Source organism: Callorhinus ursinus, unplaced genomic scaffold (assembly GCF_003265705.2).
Source record: "Callorhinus ursinus isolate GAN/ISIS: 27379988/994484 unplaced genomic scaffold, GSC_fseal_2.0 scaffold9, whole genome shotgun sequence".
In the NCBI taxonomy this organism is placed as follows: Eukaryota; Metazoa; Chordata; class Mammalia; order Carnivora; family Otariidae; genus Callorhinus; species Callorhinus ursinus.
The window spans coordinates 16,798,447-16,824,674 of NW_027397071.1; the positions used below are offsets into that span (position 1 = coordinate 16,798,447).

At 36.1% G+C, this 26,228-nt stretch overlaps 1 protein-coding gene across 2 annotated transcripts in view; it reads right to left on the reverse strand.

Moving 5' to 3' along the window:
* The window catches only part of SLC30A7 (solute carrier family 30 member 7), an 85,121-nt gene extending 59,059 nt beyond the window's left edge, over window positions 1-26,062 (reverse strand). For both annotated transcript variants that reach the window (XM_025872303.2, XM_025872302.2), the window contains exons 1-5: window positions 25,827-26,062; window positions 25,507-25,608; window positions 11,517-11,630; window positions 7,295-7,382; window positions 6,496-6,622 (exon numbers count right to left, since the gene is read on the reverse strand). In XM_025872303.2, coding sequence (XP_025728088.1) covers window positions 6,496-6,622; window positions 7,295-7,382; window positions 11,517-11,630; window positions 25,507-25,608; window positions 25,827-25,906 — 511 coding nt within the window. In that variant the 5' untranslated portion in view covers window positions 25,907-26,062. The remainder of the gene's footprint in view (window positions 1-6,495; window positions 6,623-7,294; window positions 7,383-11,516; window positions 11,631-25,506; window positions 25,609-25,826) is intronic.
* Window positions 26,063-26,228: the final 166 nt, after the last annotated feature.

The window sequence follows — 26,228 nt, forward strand, 5'->3', positions numbered from 1 at the left end:
TTCAAGAAACTTAGGAAAATGCAAGAAGAATTAACTCAAACAGCCATATCTAGAAACATCATACCAAACTGATGAATGTCAGAGACACTGGAAGTTGTACACCAAGATAAAAATAACTTACCATGTGTAACAGAACTTGAGTAAGATTAATTGGTGACTTCTCCACAAAAACCATGGAGGTCAAAACCCAGTGGGATGACAAAATCAAAATGTTAGAAAAAGACTCAACTAAGAATGCTAAATTCAACTCTCTCCCTTAAAAATAAAGGACAAATAAGACATTATCACGTAAACAAAAACACTACTTGCAAATGAAATGAAAGAACACCAAACAGTAACAAAAATCCACACAGAGAAATAAAGAGCACTGGTAAAGGCAATTATGACAGAGGATAAATGTATTTTTAAATTTGTGACTCGTTTCTTCTCCTGTATGTTTTAAGAGACAATTGCATTAAGTAATAATTATAAAACTGTACTGATAGACCTCATAAAAACATGCAATTCGTATGACAATAATAGTACGAAGAAGGGAGGTGAACAGGGAGGTATGTTGGAGCAAAGGTTTTGTGTATTACTAAATTACTATTAATCTGAACTCAGCTGTTTTAAATTAAGATGCTACTTGTAAGAAACAAGAGAATTAAGAGTACACTAGAAAGTATTCTATTTAAAAAACAGGAATCGGGGAATAGAGTAACAAAAAAGGACAGAAAACAAGTATTATAATGGCAGATGTAAATCCTACCTTAGTAGTAGTAATTACATGAGATGTAAATTGTTTAAATATCCCAATCAAAAGACAGAGATTGTCAGAATGGATAAAAAAAAATATGATCCAGTTACATTCCGTCTACAAGAGACACACTTTAGTCAAAGACACAAACAGGTTAAAAGCAAAAAGAGAAAGAAAAATACACCACGCAAGCAGTTAAAAAAAAAAAAAAAAGCTGGAATGGTTATCATAATGTCAAACAAAATAAACTGTAAGCCAAAAATTACTGTAAGAAAAAAAAATCATATAATAACATATTCAATCTATCTGGTAGATATGACGATTTTAAACATATTGCACTGAACAACACACTCCAAAATACATGAAGCAAAACCTAAAATAATTGACTGAAAAAATATATAATTCAAAATAATAGTTGGAGACTTCAATACCTACTTTCAATAATAAATAGATAACTAGGCAGAAGATTGACAAAAAACTAGAAGATTGAACAACTATGAACAAATTAGACCTAACAGACATCTATAGAACAAAGCAGAGTACATATTTTTCTCAAGTGTACATTTGTCCATACAGACCAAATGCTAGGTCATAAAATAAGACTCAATAAATTGAAAAGAACCTGAAATCCTAAAAAGTGTCATCTGATCACAATGGAATTAAATTAGATTATTGATGACAGAAGAAAAATGAAAGACACACTCTTAAATAACTAATGATTCAAAGAAGAAATCACAAGGGAAACTGAAAAATACTTTGATATGAACAAAAATGAAATGAAAAAACATGACATACAAAGCTTACAGGTTATATTTCAGCAGTGCTTAGAAATATATTTCCCTATGGTAAAAAAAAAAAAAACAAAATCCAAATCAATAATCTAAATTTTCCACCTTAAGAAACTAAAAAGAGAAGAACAAACTAAAGGCAAAGCAAGGAGAAGAAAGGACATAAAAAATATTAAAGCAGAAATAAAATTAAATAGAGAAGATAAAAACAATGGGGGAAAATCGATAAAACCGAAAGGGCATTCTTTAAAAAAAAAAAAAAATTGATAAACCTTTAACCAAATTAACCAAGAAAAAAATGACAGAAGGCACAAATTATTAAAACTGGGAAAAGAGAGGTCTTCACTACTGACCTTATGGAAATAAAATAAATTTTTAAAAAGACATACCATAAACAACAAGTAAACAAGGTAATTCAGATGGGATGGACAAAAGGACAAACAAACATTCCTAGAAATACACAAACTACTGAAACTGACTCAAGCAGAAACAGGAATCTGAACAGATCTATAATACGAAAAAAAAAAAAGAATAATTTAAAAACTTCCAAAAAAGAAAAGCCCAGGCCCAGATGACTTCATACTAAACTCTGCCAAACATTTAAAAAATACCAATACTTCACACTCTTCCCCACCAACCCCCTTAAAAAAAATAAATAGAAGAAAGGAGAACACTTCCCAACTCATTACATAAGGCCAATATTATCTTGATACCAATATCAACCAAAGACATCAAAGAAAAGTACAGGCCAAAATTCCTTAAGAATATAGACACAAAAGTTTTCAACAAAATACTAGCAAGCCAAATGAAACAATATATAAAAAAGATAAACCATGGCCAAATGAGATTTATCCTAAGAATGAAAAGGTGGTTTAATATCCAAAAATCAAGCAATGTAATACATCATATTAATAGAATAAAGGATAAAAACCAACTGATCATCTCAAAAAAAACCCAATACCCTTTCATGATAAAAACACCTAGTAAACTAGGAATAGAAATGAACTCTCAATCCGATAAAGGGCATTTCTGAAAAACACATGGCTAACACAGCTAACATCATATTTAATGAAGAAAGACTGAATGCTTTCATCATAAAATCAGGAAAAAAAAAGTAAGGATGTCCTCTCTCACCATTTCTATTTAATACTGTACTGAAGCAGGGCACCTGGGTGGCTTAGTTGGTTAAGTGTAGGACTCTTGGTTTCAGCTCAGGTCATGATCTCAGGGTCGTGGGACGGAGTTCTACCTTGGGCTTCACGCTCAGCGGGGAAGTCTGCTGGAGATTCTCTTTCTCCCTCTTCCTCTGCCCTTCCCCCCAGTCACGTGTGTGCGCTCTCTCTCTCTCTCTCTCTCACAGATAAATAAATAAATCTTTAATATTGTGCTGAAGCATATGATCAGGGCAATTAAGCAAGGGAAAAAAAGGGCATTCAGATGGGAAAGGAAGAAGTAAAATCATCTCTATTTGCAGATGACATGATACTAAAAAATTCTACAGAATACACTGAAGATATATTAGAATATTGAACAACTTCAGCAATGTGGCAAAACACAAGATCAGTATCCAAAATGAACTGTATCCCTATACATTAGTAAAGAACAATCAAAAAATGAAATTAAGAAAACAATCACATTTACAATAGCAACAAAAAAAAAGAAAGCCTAATTGTAAAGTTAAGAAGTGTACAACTAACAACTTATAGAACATGTTGAAAGGAATTAAAGAAGCTATAAATAAATGGGAAGGCATCCCATGTTCATGGATCAGAAGACCCTACATTGTTAACATGACAATACCTCCCAAATTGATCTACAGATTCAACACAATTTCTATCAAAATCCCAGGTGCCTTTTTTTTTTTTTGCAGAAATTGACAAGCTGATCTTAAAAAATTTTTTTAAAGATTTATTTTAGAGAGAGAGAGAGCATGCACACATGGGAGTGAGCAGAGGGAGAGGGAGAGAGAAACTAATGCAGATGGCACTGAGCAAAGCGCGGGGCTTGATCTCATGACACCGAGATCGTGACCTGAGCCTAAACCAAGAGTCGGATGCTTAGCTAGATGCACCACCCAGGAGCCCGTATATGGAAATATAAATAAGTAAAATAATCTTAAATTAGTCAGTAATAGGTAAAATAATCTTGAAAAAGAAGAAGAAAGTTGGATAACTCACATGTTCCAATTTGAAACCTACCTCAAAGGTACATTATTATTATTTTTTTAAAGATTTTATTTATTTGACAGAGAGAGACACAGCAAGAGAGGGAACACAAGCAGAGGGAGTGGGAGAGGGAGAAGCAGGCTTCCCATGGAGCAGGGAGCCCAACGTGGGGCTTGATCCCAGGACCCTGGGATCATGACCTGAGCCGAAGGCAGACGCTTAATAACCGAGCCACCCAGGCGCCCCTCAAAGGTACATTAAACAAGACAGTAGGGTACTGGCATAAGGATAAACACAGCAATCAATGAAATAGAGGTGAGAGTCCAGAATAAACTCTCACATTTTTTAAAAAAGATTTTATTTATTTGTTTGAGAGAGAGAGAGCATGAGAGTGGGGAGGGTCAGAGGAAGAAGCAGACTCCCTGCTGAGCAGGGCGCCCAATGTGGGACTCGATCCCGGGACTCCAGGATCATGACCTGAGCCAAAGGCAATCGCTTAACCAACTGAGCCACCCAGCCACCCCTAAACTCTCACATTTATGGTCAACTGATTGTTGACAAGAGTGCCAAGACAATTCAGTGGGGGGAAAATAATCTTTTTAACAAATGGTGCTGAGACAACTGAAATCTATATACAATAAAATGATACTGGGCCCATACCTCACACCATATACAAAAATTGACTGAAAATGGATCACACACCTAAATGCAGACCTAAATGGATACATTTTAATCATAAAATTTAAGGATGGTCCCTTGTAAGAAATCTATCAATGTAAATACAAATTCTAAATTAACTAAGGAGGAAAAAAAGGATTACTTCAATAGATTCAGGAAGAAAAAGTAGTATCCTTAACTTGATAAAATAGTTTCAACAGAAACAGACCCTAAACATCAGACCAAATGGTAAAACTTTAGTAGCATTCTTCATTAAGTGTCACCTGGAGAGCTTTAGAACATGCTGCTGTTTGGGGCTTCCTCCAGAGATTCTGATAAAATGTTAAGTTACTCAGGTGATCATCCAGGTTGACACAAGGAAACAAACTAAGTATTTCTAATCAACACTGTGCTAGAGATCCTCGTTATGCAATAAGACAAGCAAGAATAATAGTTTTTATTCTTAACAGTAATAAAAACATCCAACTACCTAAAAATGAACTGACCGAAAAATACAAAGATCTCTCTCGAAACAGCAAAGACACTTTAGTAAAAGACATAAAAATTCTTTTATGCATTCCCAGTCAAAATCTCCAAGAGATTTTTCATACAACTTGACAAGCTGATGAAAAAACCAACTGAACAAGACAGGCCCAAACAACTTTGAAAGGCAATTTAATACAGGCTAAAAATGTTCTTTTACCTCAATGGGGTAAAAGGCAGGTTAATAATTGGTGCTTGGAAAACTGCTTATTCACACTGAAAAAAAAAAAAGTTAAGTCGTAACTCACACCATTATGAAAACAAATTACATACAGATGAAGGAACAAACGGATGAAGAAAAAAACCCTGACATTTTAACAGTATTAAAATATAGGAGTATATGTTTATGACTCAGGAATAGGAAACATCTCAAACAGTAGAAAACACGCCAGAAAAAATCTAAGAAACAGTAAGACTATGTCCAAATTAGAACCCCTATATAAAAGTTTAAAGATAAGCCATATATTAGGAAAAGGTGTTTGCAACACATAAAACAATTAGTATACAAACTATATAAAAATTATTATCAATGGATTAACAGGAAGACCATAGAAAAACAAGCAAAAATAAATAGACAATTCTAGGAGAGGAAAACTTGAGTGGCCTAAAAACATACAGAAAGATTTTCAACCTCACTACTAATCAGAGAAATAATAAATAAAATGAGATAACATATTTATCAAAGCATTAGCAAAACAGTTTTAAACCCATAATAATAAGTTTTGATGTAAATGGGACAAAATTAGTACTGGCATTCATTGCTGGGATAAATGTGGATGAGTCATTTTGGAGGGCAATTTGCCATTGTCTATTGAAACTAAAAACTGTACTTCCTGTGCTCCAGCAACTCTACTTATATTCCAGCACAGTGCAATTCAAAGAACTTTCTGTGATGATGGACATGTTCTCTATCTGCTGTCCAATATGATAGCCCTATGTGGCTACAGAGCACTTGAAACATTGCTAATATAACTGAAGAAGTGAATTTTTAATTTTATTAAATTTAATTAACCATAATTTAAACTTAAATAGCCACATGTGACTAATGGCTACCAAATGGGATGGCACAGCTTCAGAAAAACACTTGCATATGTTCACAAGGATATGCTTCATGTGGAAAGGACTTAAAGTCTATATACAGAAGACCAGTTTAAATAAGCATAGTATCCCACACCGTGGAGTTTTATGTTAACAAGAGAAGGCAGACTGACGTATACCAAACAGAAGGATCTCAAAAACAGATGCTATAATAAATTTCATACCCACATACACTATAATTTTTAGTAACTAGATTTGTTTTGTGGTTTTTAATGTTTATTTGTTGGTTTTATATAAATGGTGTCATACTAAACAGATAAGCTACAGAGGTCTGGAAGGATCCACACCAAACTGAGAACATGTATAATCTTGAGATGGCACTTGGATGGAGGAACATGGAGAAGTGGGAGTGATAGCTCAGAAAGACATTAATAAGAGCCTATTAACACATTATTTCTGTTATTAAAAATCAACACAGGCTTTAATTTTAAAATTTATTAGTTGTCAGAAGTGATAATTATGATGGAAAAGAGAAAAATGAAGAAACAAAGGGTTCTAACCATCATACCAGAGCCATGAGAATGTCCATGACCTCCATGCTTGAAAACAAATATTCCTACTAGGTTTACCACAAACCCAAGAATTGAAACAAGAAGCAGTCTCTCATGGTGTACATCGGGAGGGGCTAATGCTCTCTAGAAAACACATAATACAAACAAAGAGCATTGATATAGTTTCTGATTGATCAACTGGTAAAAACAAAAAGCAATCTTTAAAAATTTTTGATTATTTTCAAAATTAAAAGCATTCTAAAAATCTACGCCAAAACAGTTTATAGGAAAAAATTAAAAAACAGTAGTGCTCACTTACTGCAGACAAGATAATAATTACTATTTTTAAAGAAACACAAACATTTAATAGCATGACTGTTTGGTCTAAAACCTATCCCTCTTTGGTATCTTAAATAACATTGCCATTCACTTTAAGTTCACTGATCTTTCAGTCTTAAATTTTTTTTATTATACCAAATATTAAAAGTTCAATGGCAAAACTCTCAGATTCTATTTTAAGAACGCTTCCTGACAGATCTCACTACCCAGATCGTGCTTTTACTATTCACAGAGTCAACACTTCATTCATAACCTATAAAGCACTATCATTTAGTTGTTTTCAATTTCAAGTAGTTTCACATATATTTAATTTTTTTCAACTATTTTGTAAGGTCCTCTTACATGAGATTTTATCTGACCCAAGACTGCCCTCAATACTTAATAGTGTGAAAGCAGCTCTGTACTTGTATCTTTAGTTCACAAACATTTTCATTACAGAAATGTAATTTACTGAGTCTAATCATTATTTTACAATACCTCAACTCCTTCTGAGAAAATAAAAAAAGCAGTGAAGATCAAAAATAGGCCATTGACAAAGCCAGCCAGAACTTCCGCTCTAACATACCTAAAGAAGAGCAAAGTAAACAACTGAATTATTATTTCTTAAAAATCAAATCATTAATTTATACATATTCAGAGATTCTAAACCATATTATATGGTTATAAGCAGGCAGCAAAGTCCTAATATTTATAGTATAATTAATGTGTTTTATTCTACATATACTGTAGAAACGAGGAAATGAATTTAATTATAATGAATTATATTTAATAGCACAATACTGCAAAATACATCCATTTCTACAAGCCAATAAAGACCTTCTTAGAGTAAGTAGATTTAGAAAGACCTTTCACAGAAATGTAAATCTCAAGTTGCCCCTGGAGAAGGAATAACTGGACTAAACAAGTAGGCAAAGAAGGAAGGATCTAAAGATAAAAAGTAGAAGAAAAGGACTTGAAAGAGGGGTTTTTCTAACTTATCAATTGCTTCTTTTCTAAGAATTCCTTACATTTTTTTGTTTTGTACCTTTCTGCTTTCAAATATTTGGAAAATGGAGCTTTGATCTGAAGGAAAATAAAATTATTTCTGAAGTACCCCAGAGACAACTTGAAATTTATATTTCTCTCACTCTTTTCTAAGATTAAGAAATTTAACAAAAACTTTTCAATTACCTATTTTTAGAATCAATTCTAGCTTCACATAATACTAATTAAACTATTTTTAAAATACCTTTTTCTCCATGGACTTCTGAAGCTTTCTGCTTCCTACCTGCGTGAAGCATCGGGAAAGATTTTATTTTTTCCATAAGGTACTATTTGGCTTAGTTAAAGTCATTAGAAACAACTTTAACTTGGCAGTTTTACATGTCCTAACATTATTCAAAGGGCGCTGACAGCAGGTAATCACTCTGGTCCTTAAACAACACAACAGGAGTATCAAAAACACTGCTTTTTCTAGCTTTCTATGTCAACCTCTGGATAATACAATTTTTACTATAAGAACTATGTTTAAAGAGAACAAACTCTTCAAAATGCACTCGATTCTGTCATGTTGGAGTTTGCTCTGTCAGTACATTCCAACATAGTACATATTTCTGCACTCAGAAATAATGCATACTTCTACCTTCTAACACATACAAATGAATGAAATTTACATAACATTTGTCAAAGCATATGCCTTTTTATCTTTCACGAGAGAACGTTCATTAAATTCAGCTGGCTTTCCACAGTAAACACTCAGGAATTTATCTAATATATCAGCAGGGTTACTAATCTCAAAACGAAAAGCACTTTCTTTTAACCCGCTCTTCTACTCCCATGGCTGATGCTTGACTGAAAGCCTTTTGTCCTTGAATTCCATTAGATTTCAAGATCAAAGGCAGGAATGTTTTTCAGGCGTCTTTTTGTCTCTAATGCCTGGCTTAGAAGGTGCTCCATAAATTCTGATAAACTACTGGACTACGGTGACTTAATTAGGCGTAATATATTTGCTAAACTTGGTTGCAGGATTCAAGCGAAAAACCTGTGAAAACTAGATATACTTGCCTTTACACATGACTACGTTTACTTGAACACAGTGAGTCTTGGGAGTAAAATACAGCACATTCATGAATGTGCTATTGCCTAATTAAGTATGATGGTATCTGAATTCTTTAGCCAAGGCAAAAAAAAAAAAAAAAAAAGACACAAGGATATGTACATACACACAAAGGCATGTACATATGCATGTATCTACCTATCAGACATATATTACTTTTATGCTGACATTGCTATTTCAAAAAGAGGAGTGTGACCAGACACAAAGATGACTTTTCTATAAAGAAATACTGAAAAGTCTTCTGCTTCTCAGATTCCCCCTATTATTTTTCTATTGCAGTCAGTCTGCTGTTGTGATCATACTGAACTGAGGGGTTAGGGATTCATCCCCAGGCTGAGCCTATTTGGTGTCACTTTGATGTACTGGTACCTACATTTTACTCCTGCTGCTACTTATTACTGTAGCAACTATTAATAGCTTCAAATGCTGCATCAGATTTTACTCCCTAATTTTTCCCTTCTCAAAAGAAAAAAGCAAACAAGGAGAAGACAAAACAGGAAACAAAAAGGTGGCAAGAATATCACTCCCTTATAAAAACTAGTTAAAGTTGAATAGTTAAAACCTAATACGGTACTGAGGTATTCAAAGCTGTTTCTAAAAACCATATAGTGGGAGACTGGGCATTCTAAATAAAAAACAACAGATCCCCTAAGATTTAACAAACTGAGAATTTTTATAGTCACCTACTGTTTATCCTGAAAAATTGGCTTTTTTAAATTTTTTTCTGAAAAATTGTAGAGTAAAATATCCTAATCAGATTTCTGATACACAGTATATATGAATTACTAATTTTCCAACACAAGATTAGAACTTTACATGAAATCTTTCTTTAATGATTCAAAATACACTTAAGAATCTTTTGTCTACATAATGCCATGGAAAATGTTCTCTTCTGAGCTGTTTGGGTATATAGATAAAGAGATCCCTCGCTGTAGTCAATAAAAACAGTATAATTAGTGTTTTTTTGTCTCACTTTCTTTCATCTCACAAATTACCACATCACTTCGGTTATACCCCAAATCAGCGAGTTCTGTCACAGAATTTCATCTATCTTTCTTTTGGCACTTGTCACAATGTATAGATTTTATGGTATTTTTACAGCAGTGTTTCCTCATCAGAGCCCACAAGTTCCTCCAACGCAGAAGCCGTATCTTATTCATCTTTGTAAGTAGCAAAGAATTAGACTCAGAGTGGGCCCTCGATAAATATCTGAAGAGAACAAGAGCACGTACAAGAGAAAGTGCATGCTTGTTGGCTCGAGAACAAAAGCGAAGCTGGAGAGAGAGAAGAAGCAGTGAGGGAACGAGAGTAAAAGAGAGAACAGGAGGCAGTGTGCATAAGACAGCGGATGTGAGCAGGCAGGACAGAAGGAGAGATACTATAAAGGAAAGGGAACCTTCCAGGAGGAGGATCAGTGAGAGAAGGAAAGATGTTGGGAAAGGGAGAGAAGAAAGAACTAGGACTCAGAGGTCCAGAGAGAAGGAGGGGGAATAAGAAAGAGCCTGAGAGATGCAGCGGTGGAGGGGAGAGAGAGAGAGAGCAGGAGAAAACAAAGATAAAAGATGTGTGGGAGAGAGAAAGAGAGGAAGGGGGAAGTGGAAGGCTGAGGACTAGGGAGAGACCATGAGCACAGGCACAAGGAGCTGAAAAGAAAGAAGTGGGGGGGAGGGAGCTGCGGAGAGATGGCAGAGAGGACGGGGACGGGGACGAGCGTGAGAGAGACGACAGGTAGGAGTGGAGCAAGGAGGGAATAGGAGGCAGCACTCACAAGGCGGGGGACAGACGGGAAAGAGTCAACAAGTAAGAGGCGAGAGGGGAACGGGAAAGAGAAAGAAGGTGGAGAGACAGAGAAGGAGGCTATTACCCGAGCGCTGCTTATACATAAATATAATTACACGGCAAAATACTCTATGACCTCAAAAAGGAAAACACTCAGGCAGAGTCAGTCGAACACTGGTCACTCCACTGCTTCTCCCAATCAGAGACGGCAAAAGGCAAACATTGCCTCTAAATAGTACTAGGCTCAGAAGTGAGACCAGATGGGCCAATATAGTCCCTCCAGCATAAAAACACTCTCCAATTATGAGCAAGAGTATGAAAAGAAGTATTTTTCATAAAAGCAGAGCTTGAAGAGGGTAATATAAAATCGTATTAGGACATAATGATTTTAAATAAATTAATAGCAAAATATCCCTCTAAAAAAGAAACACGACCATTTTTGTATACTGAAACTTTCTTCTTCTTCCAAAAAAAAAAAAAGGTTAAAAGTTAAGAAAGTCCCCTATCTAGCAAAAAATTTCACTTAAATTTTTTGGTAAAACCAAGATGTCCTACCTCTAAGCAAAAGAACTTAGATACAAAAAAAAAAGTACATGTTGTAGATTCCAATTAAATACTGTTCAAAAACAGGTAAAACAAATCCGAGTTAGGGAGATGGTTATTACCCTTGGAAGCACAGGAAGGAACCAGAAGGAGGCATGGTGGGGTGGGGTTAAGGGTTCAAGTTACACAAATGTGTTCAATTTGTGAAAATTCACGTGCTTAAGATTTGTATATTTTCTGTATTTCTTATACTTTAATAAAAAGGTTTTTAAAAAGTCTTACCCATAAGAGAAAGCATCATTATCTCTCCATTTTGAAATAACAGATGCTGCCAATCCAGCCAAAATGGCAGTGCTATCGAAAAACATGTGAAAAGAGTCGGAAATCAAGCCTAAGCTGTAAAAGAACAGACATATTGGCATATTATAATAGTAACCAAATAGTAAACATCCTTCTCAATTCTCTCAATGTCCTTTGGCTTATCAGGAATTAATCTTCTAAAAAGACAACCTTGAATATGATATATAGAAAAATATTAAAGATAAGTTTTAAACACCTGAGAAGGAAATCCTAACACCCCTTGCCCAAGAAAAAAACCCAGCTTCTACTGAAAGAGGGGTAGAAACAAAGCTAGCTGCTACTGGATAAGGGGCAGGAATCTGGTCACTGGCAAAGGTCAGCTGCCACTGAAAGAGGAAAAAACCAGCCATCTACCGCTGGGGGCAAGTCTGAAGCCAGGTTGGGCCCAAGATCTTACATTGATACAAAGCAAAGGTCTGCTGCTGTTGGAAGAGGAATAAGACAACTGTTCCTTCTCTTGATAAAAGGCTGTGGGGAGAGGTGGAAGAAGGGGCAGGAACATTAACAATACCCACTCTGGCTCTCAGGTGTGAAGGGACTGCCTAAAAATAAGGCTCCAGCAGGAGAACCAAATTCTCTCTCCCCCACAACCAAAGCCTTGACTAGAGTACAAAACAATATTAATCTATCTCTGAGAGCTGAGCAAGAGCACAGAGACTCCCCTGTGACGAGGTGTGCAGGGCTTGCTGAAAGCTGAGAGTAGAGCAAGAACACTGAAAAAAAAACCTCCAGGGCCCCAAACCCTACACTAAACAGAAGGTGGTAAAAGCCACTAAAAAAATTTGAAGTCAGTGCCTTGTTGAAATTAACTAGCAACAACAAAACACAAAACCCAGCTAGCCAACTACTGATCAGAGACTCAAAATTCCCACACTAATGGCCTGACAAAATAACAGGTGTGCACATTTCTGGGCATCAGTACTATTAACCTTGGTACCTATTATTTTTTTAAACATAAATTCTACCAAACATTTAAAGAACAATAAATATCAATCCCTTACAAACTCTTCCAAAGAACAGATGATAAAGAAATGCTTCCCAATTCACTGTATAAGAGCAGTTATTACTCTCATACCAAAACGAGACAAAAGACACCACAAGAAATGAAAAAGACAATCTTTCACAAATATACATATAAAAATCATCAACAAATACTAGCAAATGGAATCTAAGGATATATATTAAAAAAAGTACACACCATGACCAAGTGGGATTAATCCCAACAATGCAAGGTTGGTTCCATATATGAAAATCAACCAATCTAACACATCATATCAATAGGATAAAAGACAAAAACCACATGATCATCTCAACAGAGGTTGACAAAATTTAACACTCCCCTTTATAACAAAAACACTCAACATACTTGGAATAGAAGGAACTTCCTCAATTCTTAACCATCTGAGCCACCCAGGCGCCCTAGAACTTCCTCAATTCTTAAATGGCATCTACAAAAAACCCACAGCGCCATTAATGGCCAATGACTGAATGTCTTCCCTGAAGATCAGGTGTAAGGTAAGGATGTCCCCTCTCGCTACTTCTATTTAACATTATACTCGAGGATCTAACAAGGGAAGTTAGGCAGGACATAAAATAAAAGACACCCAGACTGGAAGTGAAGGAGTAAAACTATCACTATTTGCAGATGACAGGATCTTTTTTTTTTTTGTAAAGATTTTGTTTATTTATTTATTTGACAGAGAGAGAGACACAGCAAGAGAGGGAACACAGGCAGGGGGAATGGGAGATGGAGAAGCAGGCTTCTTGCGGAGCAGGGAGTCCAATGCAGGGCTCAATCCCAGGACCCCGGGATCATGACCTGAGCTGAAGGCAGAAGCTTAACAACTGAGCCACCCAGGCGCCCTGACAGGATCTTATATATATAAAATCTTAAGGACCTATTAGAATAAATGAGTTTGCCAAGGTTGCAGGATATAATATCAACATACAAAAATGAACTGTATTCCCATATAGTAGTGATATAAAAAAATAAAATAAAAAACATTTCCATTTGCAATAGCACCAAAAAAAATAAACACATTTAACAAAAAAATGTAAAATTTATACTCTAAAACTATAAAATATTATTGAAAAAATTAAAAAGACCTAAATAAATGGAAAGACATCCATGTTTATGGATCAGAAGACAATACTGTTAAGATGCCAATACTCCCCCAATTGATCTACAGATTCAACTCACTCCTATCAAAATCCCAGCTGACTTTTTTGAAGAAACTGACAAGCTGATCTTAAAATTCATATGGAAAAGCAAAGTTGGAGGACTCACACTTCCCAATTTCAAAGTTTACTATAGAGTTACAGTAATCAAAACAGTATGGTGCTAGAACAAAAGTGAACCTATAGAGCAATAGAACAGAATTTAGAAGCTAGAAATAAATCCTCACATTTATGGTCCACTGACTTCTGACAAGGATGCCATGATGGAAAGAATACTGTTTTCAACAAATGTATTGACACAACTGGATACTCACATGCAAAAAATGATTTTTGCCCTTATTTCACACCATACACAAAAATTAACCCAAAATGGATCAAAGACCTAAACATAAAAGCTAAAATGTTCACTACCTTGGAGAGGCAATAGTTTCTTTTATAAATAAGACATCAAAAGCACAAGTAACAAAAGCAAAAACAGAAAACACAGACTGGACATCACTGGAATTTTAAAACCTATGTTCTTCAAAGGACACTATTAAGGAAGTTAAAAGCCAATGTACACATGGGAGAAAATATTTTGTCAATCATATATTTGAAAAGGGGCTTGTATCCAGAATATATGAAGAACTCTTCTGTTTTTTAAAGACTTTATTTTTAAGTAATCTCTACACACAACATGGACCTCAAACACAACCCCAAGATCAAGAGTCGCACGCTCCACCATCTGAGCCAGCCAGGCGCCCCTGTATGAAAAACTCTTAAAACACTTCAAAAAGATAAATAATCCTTTTTTTTTTTTTTAAAGATTCATTTATTCAGGGGCGCCTGGGTGGCTCAGTCGTTAAGTGTCTGCCTTCGGCTCAGGTCATGATCCTAGGGTCCTGGGATCAAGCCCCATGTCAGGCTCTCTGCTCTGCGGTAAGCCTGCTTCTCCCTCTCCTGCTCCCCCTGCTTGTGTTCCCTCTCTCGCTGTGTCTCTCTCTGTCAAATAAATAAATAAAATCTTTAAAAAAGATTCATTTATTCATTTGAAAGAGAGAGCGAGCGAGCACTGGAGGGAGGGGCAGAGGGAAAGAGAATCTTTTTTTTTATTTTTTTATTGTTATGTTAATCACCATATATTACATCATTAGTTTTTGATGCAGTGTTCCATGATTCATTGTTTGTTCATAACACCCAGTGCTCCATGCAGAACGTGCCCTCCTCAATACCCATCACCAGGCTAACCCATCCCCCCACCCCCCTACCAGGGAGAGAGAATCTTAAGCAGACTCCACACTGAGCGTGGAGCCCAAAGCAATGCTGGATCTCATTACCCTGAGATCATGACCTGAGCTGAAACCAAGTCATTGCTTAACCAACTACGCCATCCAGATGCCCCAAGATAAATAATCCAATTTTTTAAATGAACAAAGAACCCGAATAAACATTTCTCCAGAAAAGACATACAAATAGCCAATAAGCACATAAGAGATACTCAACATCATTAACTACCTTTCAGGGAAATGCAAATCAAAACAATGAGACATAACTTCATACCCACACTATGACAGCTAAATCAAAAAAATCAATAACAAGTGTTGGTGAGGATGTAAACAAAGCAGAATTCTCACACACTGCTGGAATATTATTTGGCAATACAAATAAATGAATGCTAACACATGCAGAATATGGATGACCCTTGAAAACATTACGCTAAGCGTAACAAACCAGTCACAAAGGATCATACACTGTATGATTCCATTTAGATGAAAAGCCCAGAGTAGGCAAATACATAAACAGAAAGTAGATTAGTGGTTGCCTAGAATTAGGGAAAGTCAGGGGATAAGGGAATTAGAGGGCGATGGCTACAGGTACAAGGCTTCTTTCAGGGTAATAAAACTGTCCTAAAATTGATTGTTGTGATGGTTTTACAACTCTGTGAATATACTAAAAGTCATTCAATTATATACCTTAAATGGGTGAATTGTATGGTATATGAATTATCTCAATAAGGCCTGTTTTTTTTTTTTAATGATAACTATCTAAAGCAGGGATCAGCAAGCTATGGCCCAGATCACCATCGATTTTTGTAAATAAAGTTTTCCTGGAACACAGTTACACTCATCTGTTTATATACTGTCTATGGTTGCTTCTGTGCTAGAACAGTAAACTAGAGAAGTTGTGACAGAGACCTTATGGCCCTCTAAGCTTAAAATATTCAACATCTGCTGTTTAGAGAAAGTTTGCTAATCTCTGGTATAAAGCAAACACAGGTGCACTGTATTGTGGAGTTTAAAACATGTAAAAGTGAAATGTATGACAATAAAAGCACACAGGACAGAAGAAAATAGAAGTATATTATTTTAAGATAAACATATTTGTGGTAAGTTAAAAATTCATCCTATGCATGCTAAAGCAACCACTAAAAAATGTCACTAAAGGAGGGACATAGAATTCTGCACCAACACAAAGCAGATGTTCTGCTACCACTGGAAAAAGAGCAGGAAACTCACCCTCACCCAAGACTATCCACATGTACACAGAGTTTTGCTTTAACAGAAGGGGTAAAAATGTTGAAAACAACACAAACATACTCCCAAGGCCCAGGCTCACAGGGCCTGCCTAAGACTGAGGCTGGGTTAAGTTACTGAATGCCCCTCTGCCTTCACCACAAACCTAGCACTGAGTAACAAGAAACAGCAGTCTACAGCTTAGGGGGGAGTAGTGGGTGGGGGAATGCCATGAATATGAAGAGAGAGCTTCTGTGACACAGGCAAAAACCTAACCCAATAATGGCCTGACCGAAGAGACAGGCCTATTTCTAGTTACAAATACTATTACCTTAATAACCACAGCTCTTTATTCACAATGTCCAGCCTTTGATCAAAAATTTCAAGATACACAAAAAAGAGCAAGAGAAAGAACTCATTGTGAAGAGATAAAGCAGTCAACAGAACCAGACTGAGATACTGGCTCAGATACTGGAAGTATCATAAGTATAATTATTATGTTAAAGGATCTATGGAAAAAGGTGAACAAAATGTATGAATTACTGGGAATTTCAGCAGAAAAATATGAAAATTTTAAAAAAGATTTATTTATTTGAGAGAGAGAGAGAGAAAGCATGAGTGGGATGGGCAGAGGGAGAGGGAGAGAGAATTCTAAGCAGATGCTGGGCTGAGCACAGAGCCTGACATGAGGCTCCATCCCACGACCCTAAGATCACGACCTGAGCTGAAACCAAGAGTCTCACGCTCAACGAATGTGCCATCCGGGAGCCCCTGAAATATTTTTTAAAAAATTAAATGGAAGGGCACCGGTTGTTTGAGCATCCAACTCTTGGTTTCAGCTCAGATCATGATCTCATGGTCATGGAACCAGCACCCATGAGGGACTCTGTGCTCAGTGAGGAGTCTGCTGGGAATTCTCTCTCTCCCTCTCTCTCCCCCTCTGCCCCTTCCCCTGCTCCCACATGCACACATGCGCACGCTCTCTCTCAAATAAATAAAATCCTTATAAGAAAAAATTTTATAAAAATAAGAATTAAATGGAAATGGGAGAAACAAAAAACAAGGTATCACTGCTGAAGAATTCTTCCCATTGGTTTGAGAAGACCAGACCAGCTAAGGAAAGAATTCAGTGAATTTGAAGACAGCTCAGTAGAAATGTTCTGAAAGCAAGCATATCAACAGCTCAATATTTAAAACCAAGGAGTATCACAGTGGTTAAGAGCACTACATCTGAAGTCAGAGTACCTGGGTTCAAATCTCAGCTCCATGATTTACTAGTTCTGTCAATCTTAAATTGCTTAACTACTTTGTACCTCAATTTAGCCATCACTTAAACAGGGTAATAATAAAAAGTGTCATAAATATTATAATGATTGGACTTAATATATGTGAAACACTTATCACAGTGCTTGCCACATTAAAGCTACATCAATATTCCTATCACATTATTATTAATAAATCACTATATTAATTATTAATACCTCATAATATCTAGTGTTCCCAGCATGACCTATAGCTCTTGACAATTTGGCTAGATGCCAGAGCCTTCATCAATTGTAAGTGCTACAAACTAAAGTGAAAAACATTCCTCACCTAAGTAGAAAATGCAGTTTTAAAATCTTCTCATAATTTGGAATAATTATAAAATTAGAAACTGAAATAAAACAATACAATTCATTTTTTTTAAAAGATTTTATTTATTTATTCTAGAGAGACAGAGAGAGAGAGAGAGAGAGAGCAAGCGCACGCAGGGGGAGAAGCAGAGGGGCAGAGATAAGTAGACTCCGTGCTGAGCATGGAGCCCCACCTCAGGGCTTGATCTTAGGTCCTGAGATCGTGACCTCAGCCAAAACCGAGTGTCAGGCGCTTAACTGACTGAGACACCCAGGCGCCCCCCCCAAAAATACAATAATTTATAAATCTCTTTCAAGTCATCACAAAGTATTTTGGAAAATGTCTTAAATTTTATTATGAACTTTGTATACCTTATTCAAATATAGATGCATAATACAGTTTAAGCAGTCTGTACTCCTCTAATACCCAACTCTAAGCAGAATGAGAATAAAGGAATAAATAAAAAGACTAAATGAGAAAACTGATGCCTGAGGAGGACACAGTAAAGGTCCTATTATTCATGCAATTCTCTCAGATCTGTTATTTTAAAAATTTTTCCTTTCCTAACTGCATCTCTACAACACTACACACTTGAACCTTAATAGTCACATAACACTGAAAATAAACTTTATTATATTTTCAAGTATGAAAGACCCATTTGAAGAATATCTCTGCACTGTTATAAAACCACCAATAAAGACATTGTTTATGATTTTGTTTTCTATGCTGTGACAAAGGACTAATATGGTAAGTTACTTTTAAAATTTCATTGCAGAAAATGCTCTATTCTGATAAGACAATGCAGTTGTGTTGTAGTAAAACCTGACAATGAGAATTTTTACCCATCCTGCCTTAACTTTATGTAACTTTACAACTAAATTTAAAAGTCAATTTCAGTAACTACATTAATTTACATATTTAGTAGGCTTATTTTTTCCACTCTATACATGGTTCTTAACATTTTGTTTCTTAATTTAAGGATTTTATTATATATGTGACTTCTATTTTAAATGGCCATAAATTAGTTGTAGAAGAAGGCAGGGTATTCATTCTAAATAAATACAAATAAAAAAATATTTACTGATATATTATGTACACATATATTTAGTAAAACTTGCTACGGGTTGAACTGTGTCTTCTTCCAAATTCTTAATTTGAAGTCCTACATCTCCAGTACCTCAGAATGTGAGGTAATTTGAAAACAGGGTCACTGCAGACATGATTCATTAAGATCAGGTCAGTAAGGTGGGCCCCAATCCAATATGACTGTTGTCCTTATAACAAGGGGAAACCTGGAGACAAACATGCACCACAGAGACCACTGAGTAAAGATAAGGTATCAGATGAGACTTCTATAAGCCAAAGAATGTGAAAGATTGCCAGCAAAGCAACTGAAGCTAAGGGAAAGCATGAACAGATTCTTCCTGGCAGACCTCAGAAAGAACTGACAAGGCCAATACCCTGAGCTTAGAATTTCAGTCTTCAGAACCACAAGACAGTAACTTTCTACTGTGATACTTTGTGACAGCAACCCTAGCAAATTAATACACACTATTTTTTTATGACAAATTTATTTTAAATATACTTAGTGGGCATCAAACATTGCCCTAATGGGTGAGAGATGGTAAACTTCTTCTGTATGTTACAGCAATTAAGTTCCCTTTTCAAGAGGTTTAAATATAGCTTGGGAATTTTAATACTCATCAAAATGAGTTTTAATTTTATTTAAATTTTAAGTAACTTTAATTTTCATTAAAATGCTATTTCATTTTCAGTATAAAATGATTCCACCTGAAAAACGACTCCTTCTTCTAAAGTGGAAGAACATCATGTTCTTTTTTTTTTTTTAAGATTTATTTATTTATTTATTTGACAGAGAGAGACACAGCGAGAGAGGGAACACAAGCAGGGGGAGTGGGAGAGGGAGAAGCAGGCCCCCCGCTGAGCAGGGAGCCCGATGCGGGGCTCAATCCCAGAAGCTGGGATCATGACCCGAGCTGAAGGCAGATGCTTAACGACTGAGCCACCCAGGCGCCCCAGAACATCATTTTCTCTTAAAGCACTGCAATATGGTCTTTTTATTTAAACCTGGTATCATGATTTGAAAATTACTCAGCTGCAACTACGTAGGCAAACTCATAGGAAAAAGAGTCTACTTCTAATTCTCTGTTCACCTATGTATCAAAATACTCTCATGAGGAATGCCTATTTTACTGTTCATCTTCAATATTAGCAAATGTTTCTTATTTTGAATTATCATTTAAACCACATGGCATAAATTTCCTTAGAAATAAAGACAGCATGAAAATATTTCAGGTTATCTGATTTATATACCAAATGTAACCTGATGAAGAAAAATTAGTTGCTAAAAGCAGCATTCTTTTTTTAGGCTCCCATCTTTAAACACTGTCAGTTTCTCTATGATTAATTTTTAAACTTTTTTTAAGTGACTACTTTCTAAAGATATTATAATAATGAAAACTCCTTAGGATACAAAAGAGAAACCTGATCTTGAAGCAAAACATAATAAACACGAATACAACATTTAGCAAAAGAAACTTCTGGAAAAGATTTTAAGGTCTAGTGGAGGCAAAAACAAAGAAAGGGAGAAAAGAGCCCATAAATTGAGATTTAAGAGACATATCCACCAAATACTATAGATCTTATTGAGATTAGATCTTGTTTGGATTCTGATTTATTAAAACAACTGTAAAAAGAAATTATGAGATAATAAGAGTCATCTGAACACTAACTAGACACTTGATATTAATAAATTGCTAATTTTTTAAATAAATTGCTAATTTTTAAAGATGAGAATGGCATTGGGTAATGTTTAAAAAACGGGGGTGGGCTCTTATTTTTTAGAGACTCATACTGAAGTATGAGTATTTCTTTTAAAAGAAATTATAGTTGGTATCTGTGTTAAAATAATCCAGTGGTGGGACAGGTAAAAGCATTAAGAAAGGTCAAAGCAAGAGGAAATGGAATAGGCTACCTGTTGATAAATGTTAAATCTGGGTGATGGGAAGGGACCTGAAGTTCATTAAACTCTCTACTTTTACTTACGTTTAAAATTTTCCATAATAAAATTTTTTAAAAAGTCTATTATAACTAAGATAACAGTATATTTATAGTGGTTGTTAAAGATTAACTCAAAACTGAAGCTAGGGAATAATCAAGATAGGTTTTCATGAGATGGAAAGGAGAAAAGAAACAATTAACTGTCAATTTATTACCAAGAAATTAGAATCCTGACATTTGTATAAATTGTTAAGCTAATGAGAGTTACAATGAAAAACCCTCAACTCCACTACATTCCACCATATAATCCCTTACTTAAAAAAATTCTCAGCAAAATGGAATATTTACCTGCATTTTTAAGGTGAAAAGTAAAGCTGTAGGAAAGCAAAAGTCATCACCATGGACTGGTAAGTAATGTTGTCTTTTGAGAGGGGAAAAGCTGATAAAAGACTAAGATATACATGTTTTAATTCTATAGAAAAATGTGATTAATGGAAGCACATTCTTTACCAAGGAGTTACTTTACAAACATATGCTATAACATATTATACGAAGTAGGAACAAATCAATGCCCAGTATGGCCTAAAACATTTCCTGAACAAGTATTTACTTTGGTAATACAAAGACATTTACTTTAGAGTTATATGACTTCCCTTTATGTCTAAAGGGAAAATGATTGTAATAGCCTTGGTAAAAAATATTACTGAAATTAAATTTTCTAACAGACAGTGAAGTACAAAAGAGCATAAGAACAAAGGACACTATACTGAGATACTAGAAAAAAAATCATGGTGTAGTGGAAAAAAACAAAAACAAAAAAACAAAAAACCTTGGATGACAGGTGCTTCTAGGCTCTGCTGTTACCCTGGGAAAAAAAACCCTGGGCCTTGGTTTTCTATCTATAGAAGAAGTCAAACTAGCTTATCTCTTTCTAGTCCCACTTCCTGAGCCTACAGTATCTTTCTTAGAAAGAATCTCTGACTTTCAGCAGAATACCTGTTTGACTGGAACAAAGACCACATTTGCAACTAGGTATGACCAAAATGATAAAGGTTTAGCCACTGAAATGTAAGTCAAAGTGCTCTATGTCTGTCCAGATAAATCTCCTTAAAAGAGACTATATATACTTTTTATCTCTTTTTTCCTCCACTCTAGACAATCTACTGCTAGGGATGGCTGGAACTCTAACAACCATTCTGGAAATAAAGTTTTGTCTTATTTAAGACATAATTGTTTGGAATTTTTCTGTAATTTCAAAAAGAACTTAATCCTAGATGGTACAAAACAACATACTTATACTATATTAACTTGAGATTAAGTAGTTATTCAACAATAAATACTAATGAAAATAAAATGCTAGAAGGAAAAAGAATCCTAGAAGGAAAGATCACATATGGTATTACCATTTTCCTACTAACTTCAAAGAATAAGAGAAAAGAGGGGGTTAATGATTTTCCTCCCCTCTAATAGGGGTAGTTAGTACGTTTAGCGTTGGTAGATTAATTCCATACATTCATTATTCCCTCATTCTTCATTCAGCAAATATGTATTAAGCACACTATGTGCCATGTACTAAGGTGCCTGAATAAGACAGAAGAGATCCCTATTTTAATAAAGTTTACATTCTAGTGGAAAAGTAAAAAGCAGTGGATATTTAATGGTGGAAAAATACACAAAGAGCTTAGCTATTCTTCCACTGATGACACATTCTCACCATCAAAAATATAAACTAATTTTAACTAAGTTCTTCCTTTATTTTTTTAAAGATTTTATTTATTTATTTTAGAGAGAAAGAGAGAGAGCGCAAACACACGGAGAGAAAAAAGCAGACTCCCCACCGAGCAGGGAGCCTGACTCAGGGCTTGATCCCAGGACCCTGAGATCAGGGCCTGAGCCGAAGGCAGACACCTAACCGAATGAGCTGCCTAACCAAATGAGCCTAATTTCTTCCTTTAGCTAATGAAGGCTCTAAACAAGAAGCAGAACTATTTAATATTCTTTGCAACTAGATCAACTGTTCCTATAAACCTTTATTTGTGAAGAGAGAGCATGTTTTATCCATCTTTTAAATCCAGAATGGAAAAAAATTCTTGACATTTCATAGTCATAACATCTTGAAACATAATTTTTATAGAATGAAAATGAACACAGAAATGACTATGATAAACAAAATAAATTCTGGAAAGGCATTTTTTCAAGGAACTTAAAATCTAACTGAAACTTTAGGAACAGAGATAATCCAGTCATATAAAGAAATTGTTGATCAGTCAACAAAAGGGACTAAGAACTGTAATATCTAAATAAGACATAAAAACCCAGATTATGAAAAGGCCCAAGCGATTTTTAAATATGCCAAGGCTTCAAAAGCAATGTATTTGTACTCCCAATCCTCTGATAAAAATTAATATTAGGGAATAAGTGATTGTGGATGTGGAGGTTAACCTACTGATGAATACCTACCTACTAAATGATTTAGGTATGACAGACATTAGTTCAGAGCTGGATTTCAAATGTGGAAGATATAATAAGACAATCAAAGAGAGTAAACTGGAGGAAAAGAGATCCTAAAGTCAGGAGAACAAGCCACCAAAGGGCAGAAGAAAAAGTCATATACCACTGATGTTTTCCTTATGTACTGTGCATACTGATAAATGGCTTGCAAAACAGTGGTTTTAGTACAGTTGACCCTTGCACAACACAGCCTTGAACTGCACGAGTTCACTTATATGCAGATATTTTTCAATACACTAAGGTATCATAAATGTATTTTCTTCCTTATGATTTTCTTAATAACATTTCCTTTTCTTTAGCTTACTTTATTGTAAGAATACAGCATATAATACATATGACATACAAAATACGTGTTCATCAACTGTTCATGTTATCGCTTAGGCTTATGGCCCATAGTAGGCTATCCGAAGTTAAGTTTTTGGGGGAGTCAAAAGTAATACACAGATTTTTGACTGCACAGGGTTCATGCTCCTAATCCCCACATTGTTCAAAGGTCAACTGTAATTTCCTCAATAGATCTCTACAGGTCAAAAAATTTACTTTATACCTAACTTTCCATGAAAGAAGTGGTCTAGGCACTTCAAATATAATTCCCTTGAACGAGACATTTCACATAGTAATTTATGCAATGGAAGGCCATATCGAAAGATAGTGTATTGTAATATAAAGTAACTGTAGCTAAAGTGTACATATGCAAACCAAGTTATAGTCTTGATACAGTCAAGTACATATGCCACAATATGGCATAATTTAAGAAGAGCAAAATATATTATAAATACTGTATATTTATAATAAAGCATGATTATTACAATACAACATAATGCTTTTAATATACAAAATGCATTGAAGGATAGTCCTATTATGGGATGCGTATATCTACTTCTCGAGGATTCAAAATGGTTATTATATATACTAAAATTTTATTATGTTTCGATATGCCCTTTAAAGGAGTGACTAAATCAATAACCTGAGTATTTTTTATAAAATTGAGTTGACATCTGAACTGAAAAGAAGTCCACTTTTTCACATAAAAATGTAAATGCCACAAAAATGGTGATCTTATTTAATGTCACTGTTCAATCTCAATAGAGATAAAGATCAAGGACAGCAATTCTCTCTGAAAATGGGACTATAAAGGAAAGGACTAACTCTAATTAATAGAAAATAAAGTATAAATGGCATTGGTTCTTAAGCTGGGGTTCAAGATGTATTTCAAAGAACACAGTATCACCCTGAATGAAGTTTTATATAAAATTCTGAGTGTTAGTTTTTATCAGATTCTCAAATGAGTGTGAGATTTAAAGAGCATTCAGCACACTTAGAAGTGTAATGATCTTACTGTTAGCTGAAGAATTTTACAAGCCCCTAAGTTATTCAACAGCAAATACCCAGATAATAGTACTTCATTTCCAGAGTCCCTGAATTTACCTCTTCGCAAAGCAGTTTCAAAACCAACCAAACAAACCCAAAGATGGCACAGAAACCCATCAACTCAAGAGATGTAAGTTTGTAGAAAACTATATGGGATTTTCGACTGCAGTCAAGATCAGAGGAAAATCATCTGACAGTTGCAACATAAAATTAAAGAGAAGAGAATGACACATATTTCTCCGGATATCCCCTTTATAAAGCTCTTTCCCATTCCAAGACCTAATAAATTAAGTTGAACATCTCAGACACTCCCTCTCGGAATCTTAAGGGTGAAATCCAAATGCCACTCCCCCATAAGAGAAGCAAGGAACACTCCCACCCCAAAGAGGCAGGAAACAGGTTTCTCCCAATTTCAAGAAAGTGAGCAAAGCGAAGTTTGTAGTCAAGGATGACTATCAGCCAAAATGAAGGAGACTTGTCACTCTTGTTTGACGGGAGGGGTGGGAAGGCGGGACCCAAACCTTAATGCTGCCGCACACGACGGGGCCCGAATCTTCAATGTAGCCTTGCCAGATTGGTGTGGAATTGAGAAAGCAACTCAGCAGCAGAGCTGAATGGCAAAGGCAAGACCTGAACCTCCTGGTGAGGAATTACGTGGCACTAAGCAAACAGTGCTTCGTCTCCCCCACCTCCTGCTTCCGCCCTGCTTTTCCCCCTTCGGTTACCAGTTGCTCCAGATGCCGTAGAGTAGTTCAACAAAAGCGAAAGAGAGGTTCAGGCACAGGAAGAAAAACAGGTTCCGGGACGTCTTGTCCGACAGGATAGACCTGGGGGAGTGATAAAAGTGGAGAAGAGGCGGGAATCAAAGGGGTGCCAGGACCCGGAGGTTGGGTCCCCTTTCAAGACCCTCCCAGTCCAAACCTCCTTTCCTCACAGGGAAGGAAGGTGTCCCTGACGCTCCCTCCCTGGACCTCGGGTTATCCTTAGGTCTGGGCCTTCTCCCCTTCGGCCGGATACCTCCTTCCCGCAAAAACAGCACCCGCACCTAAACCAGCCCGAAATCTTGCCGAACAGATTGAACTTGGGTGGTTTGTATTCATCGTCCTTGATGGACAGGGGCAACATCTTCTCTGCCCGGCGAAGCGCCGGGTCTACTCCCCTGTAGAAGTGGCTCCGTGGGTGATGGTAGTGAGAGTGGTGACGCCTCAGATGGGATTCCCCAGCGTTTGTCCCGGGCCGCGCGCCGCTTGGAGACACAGACACAGACACAAACCCGGGAACTCGCCGACTTCCGGCCCGGGCCGCGCAACGCGTCCTGGGACGCGAAAGGGGGAGGCGGGGCCGGGGGGCGGGGGCTTGTCCGGGGGAGGGCGGGGCTTACGGTGGGAGCGAGGTGGGAGCGAGGTGGGAGCTGCGGGGAGGCGATAGGGGGCAGAAAAAAGTGGCA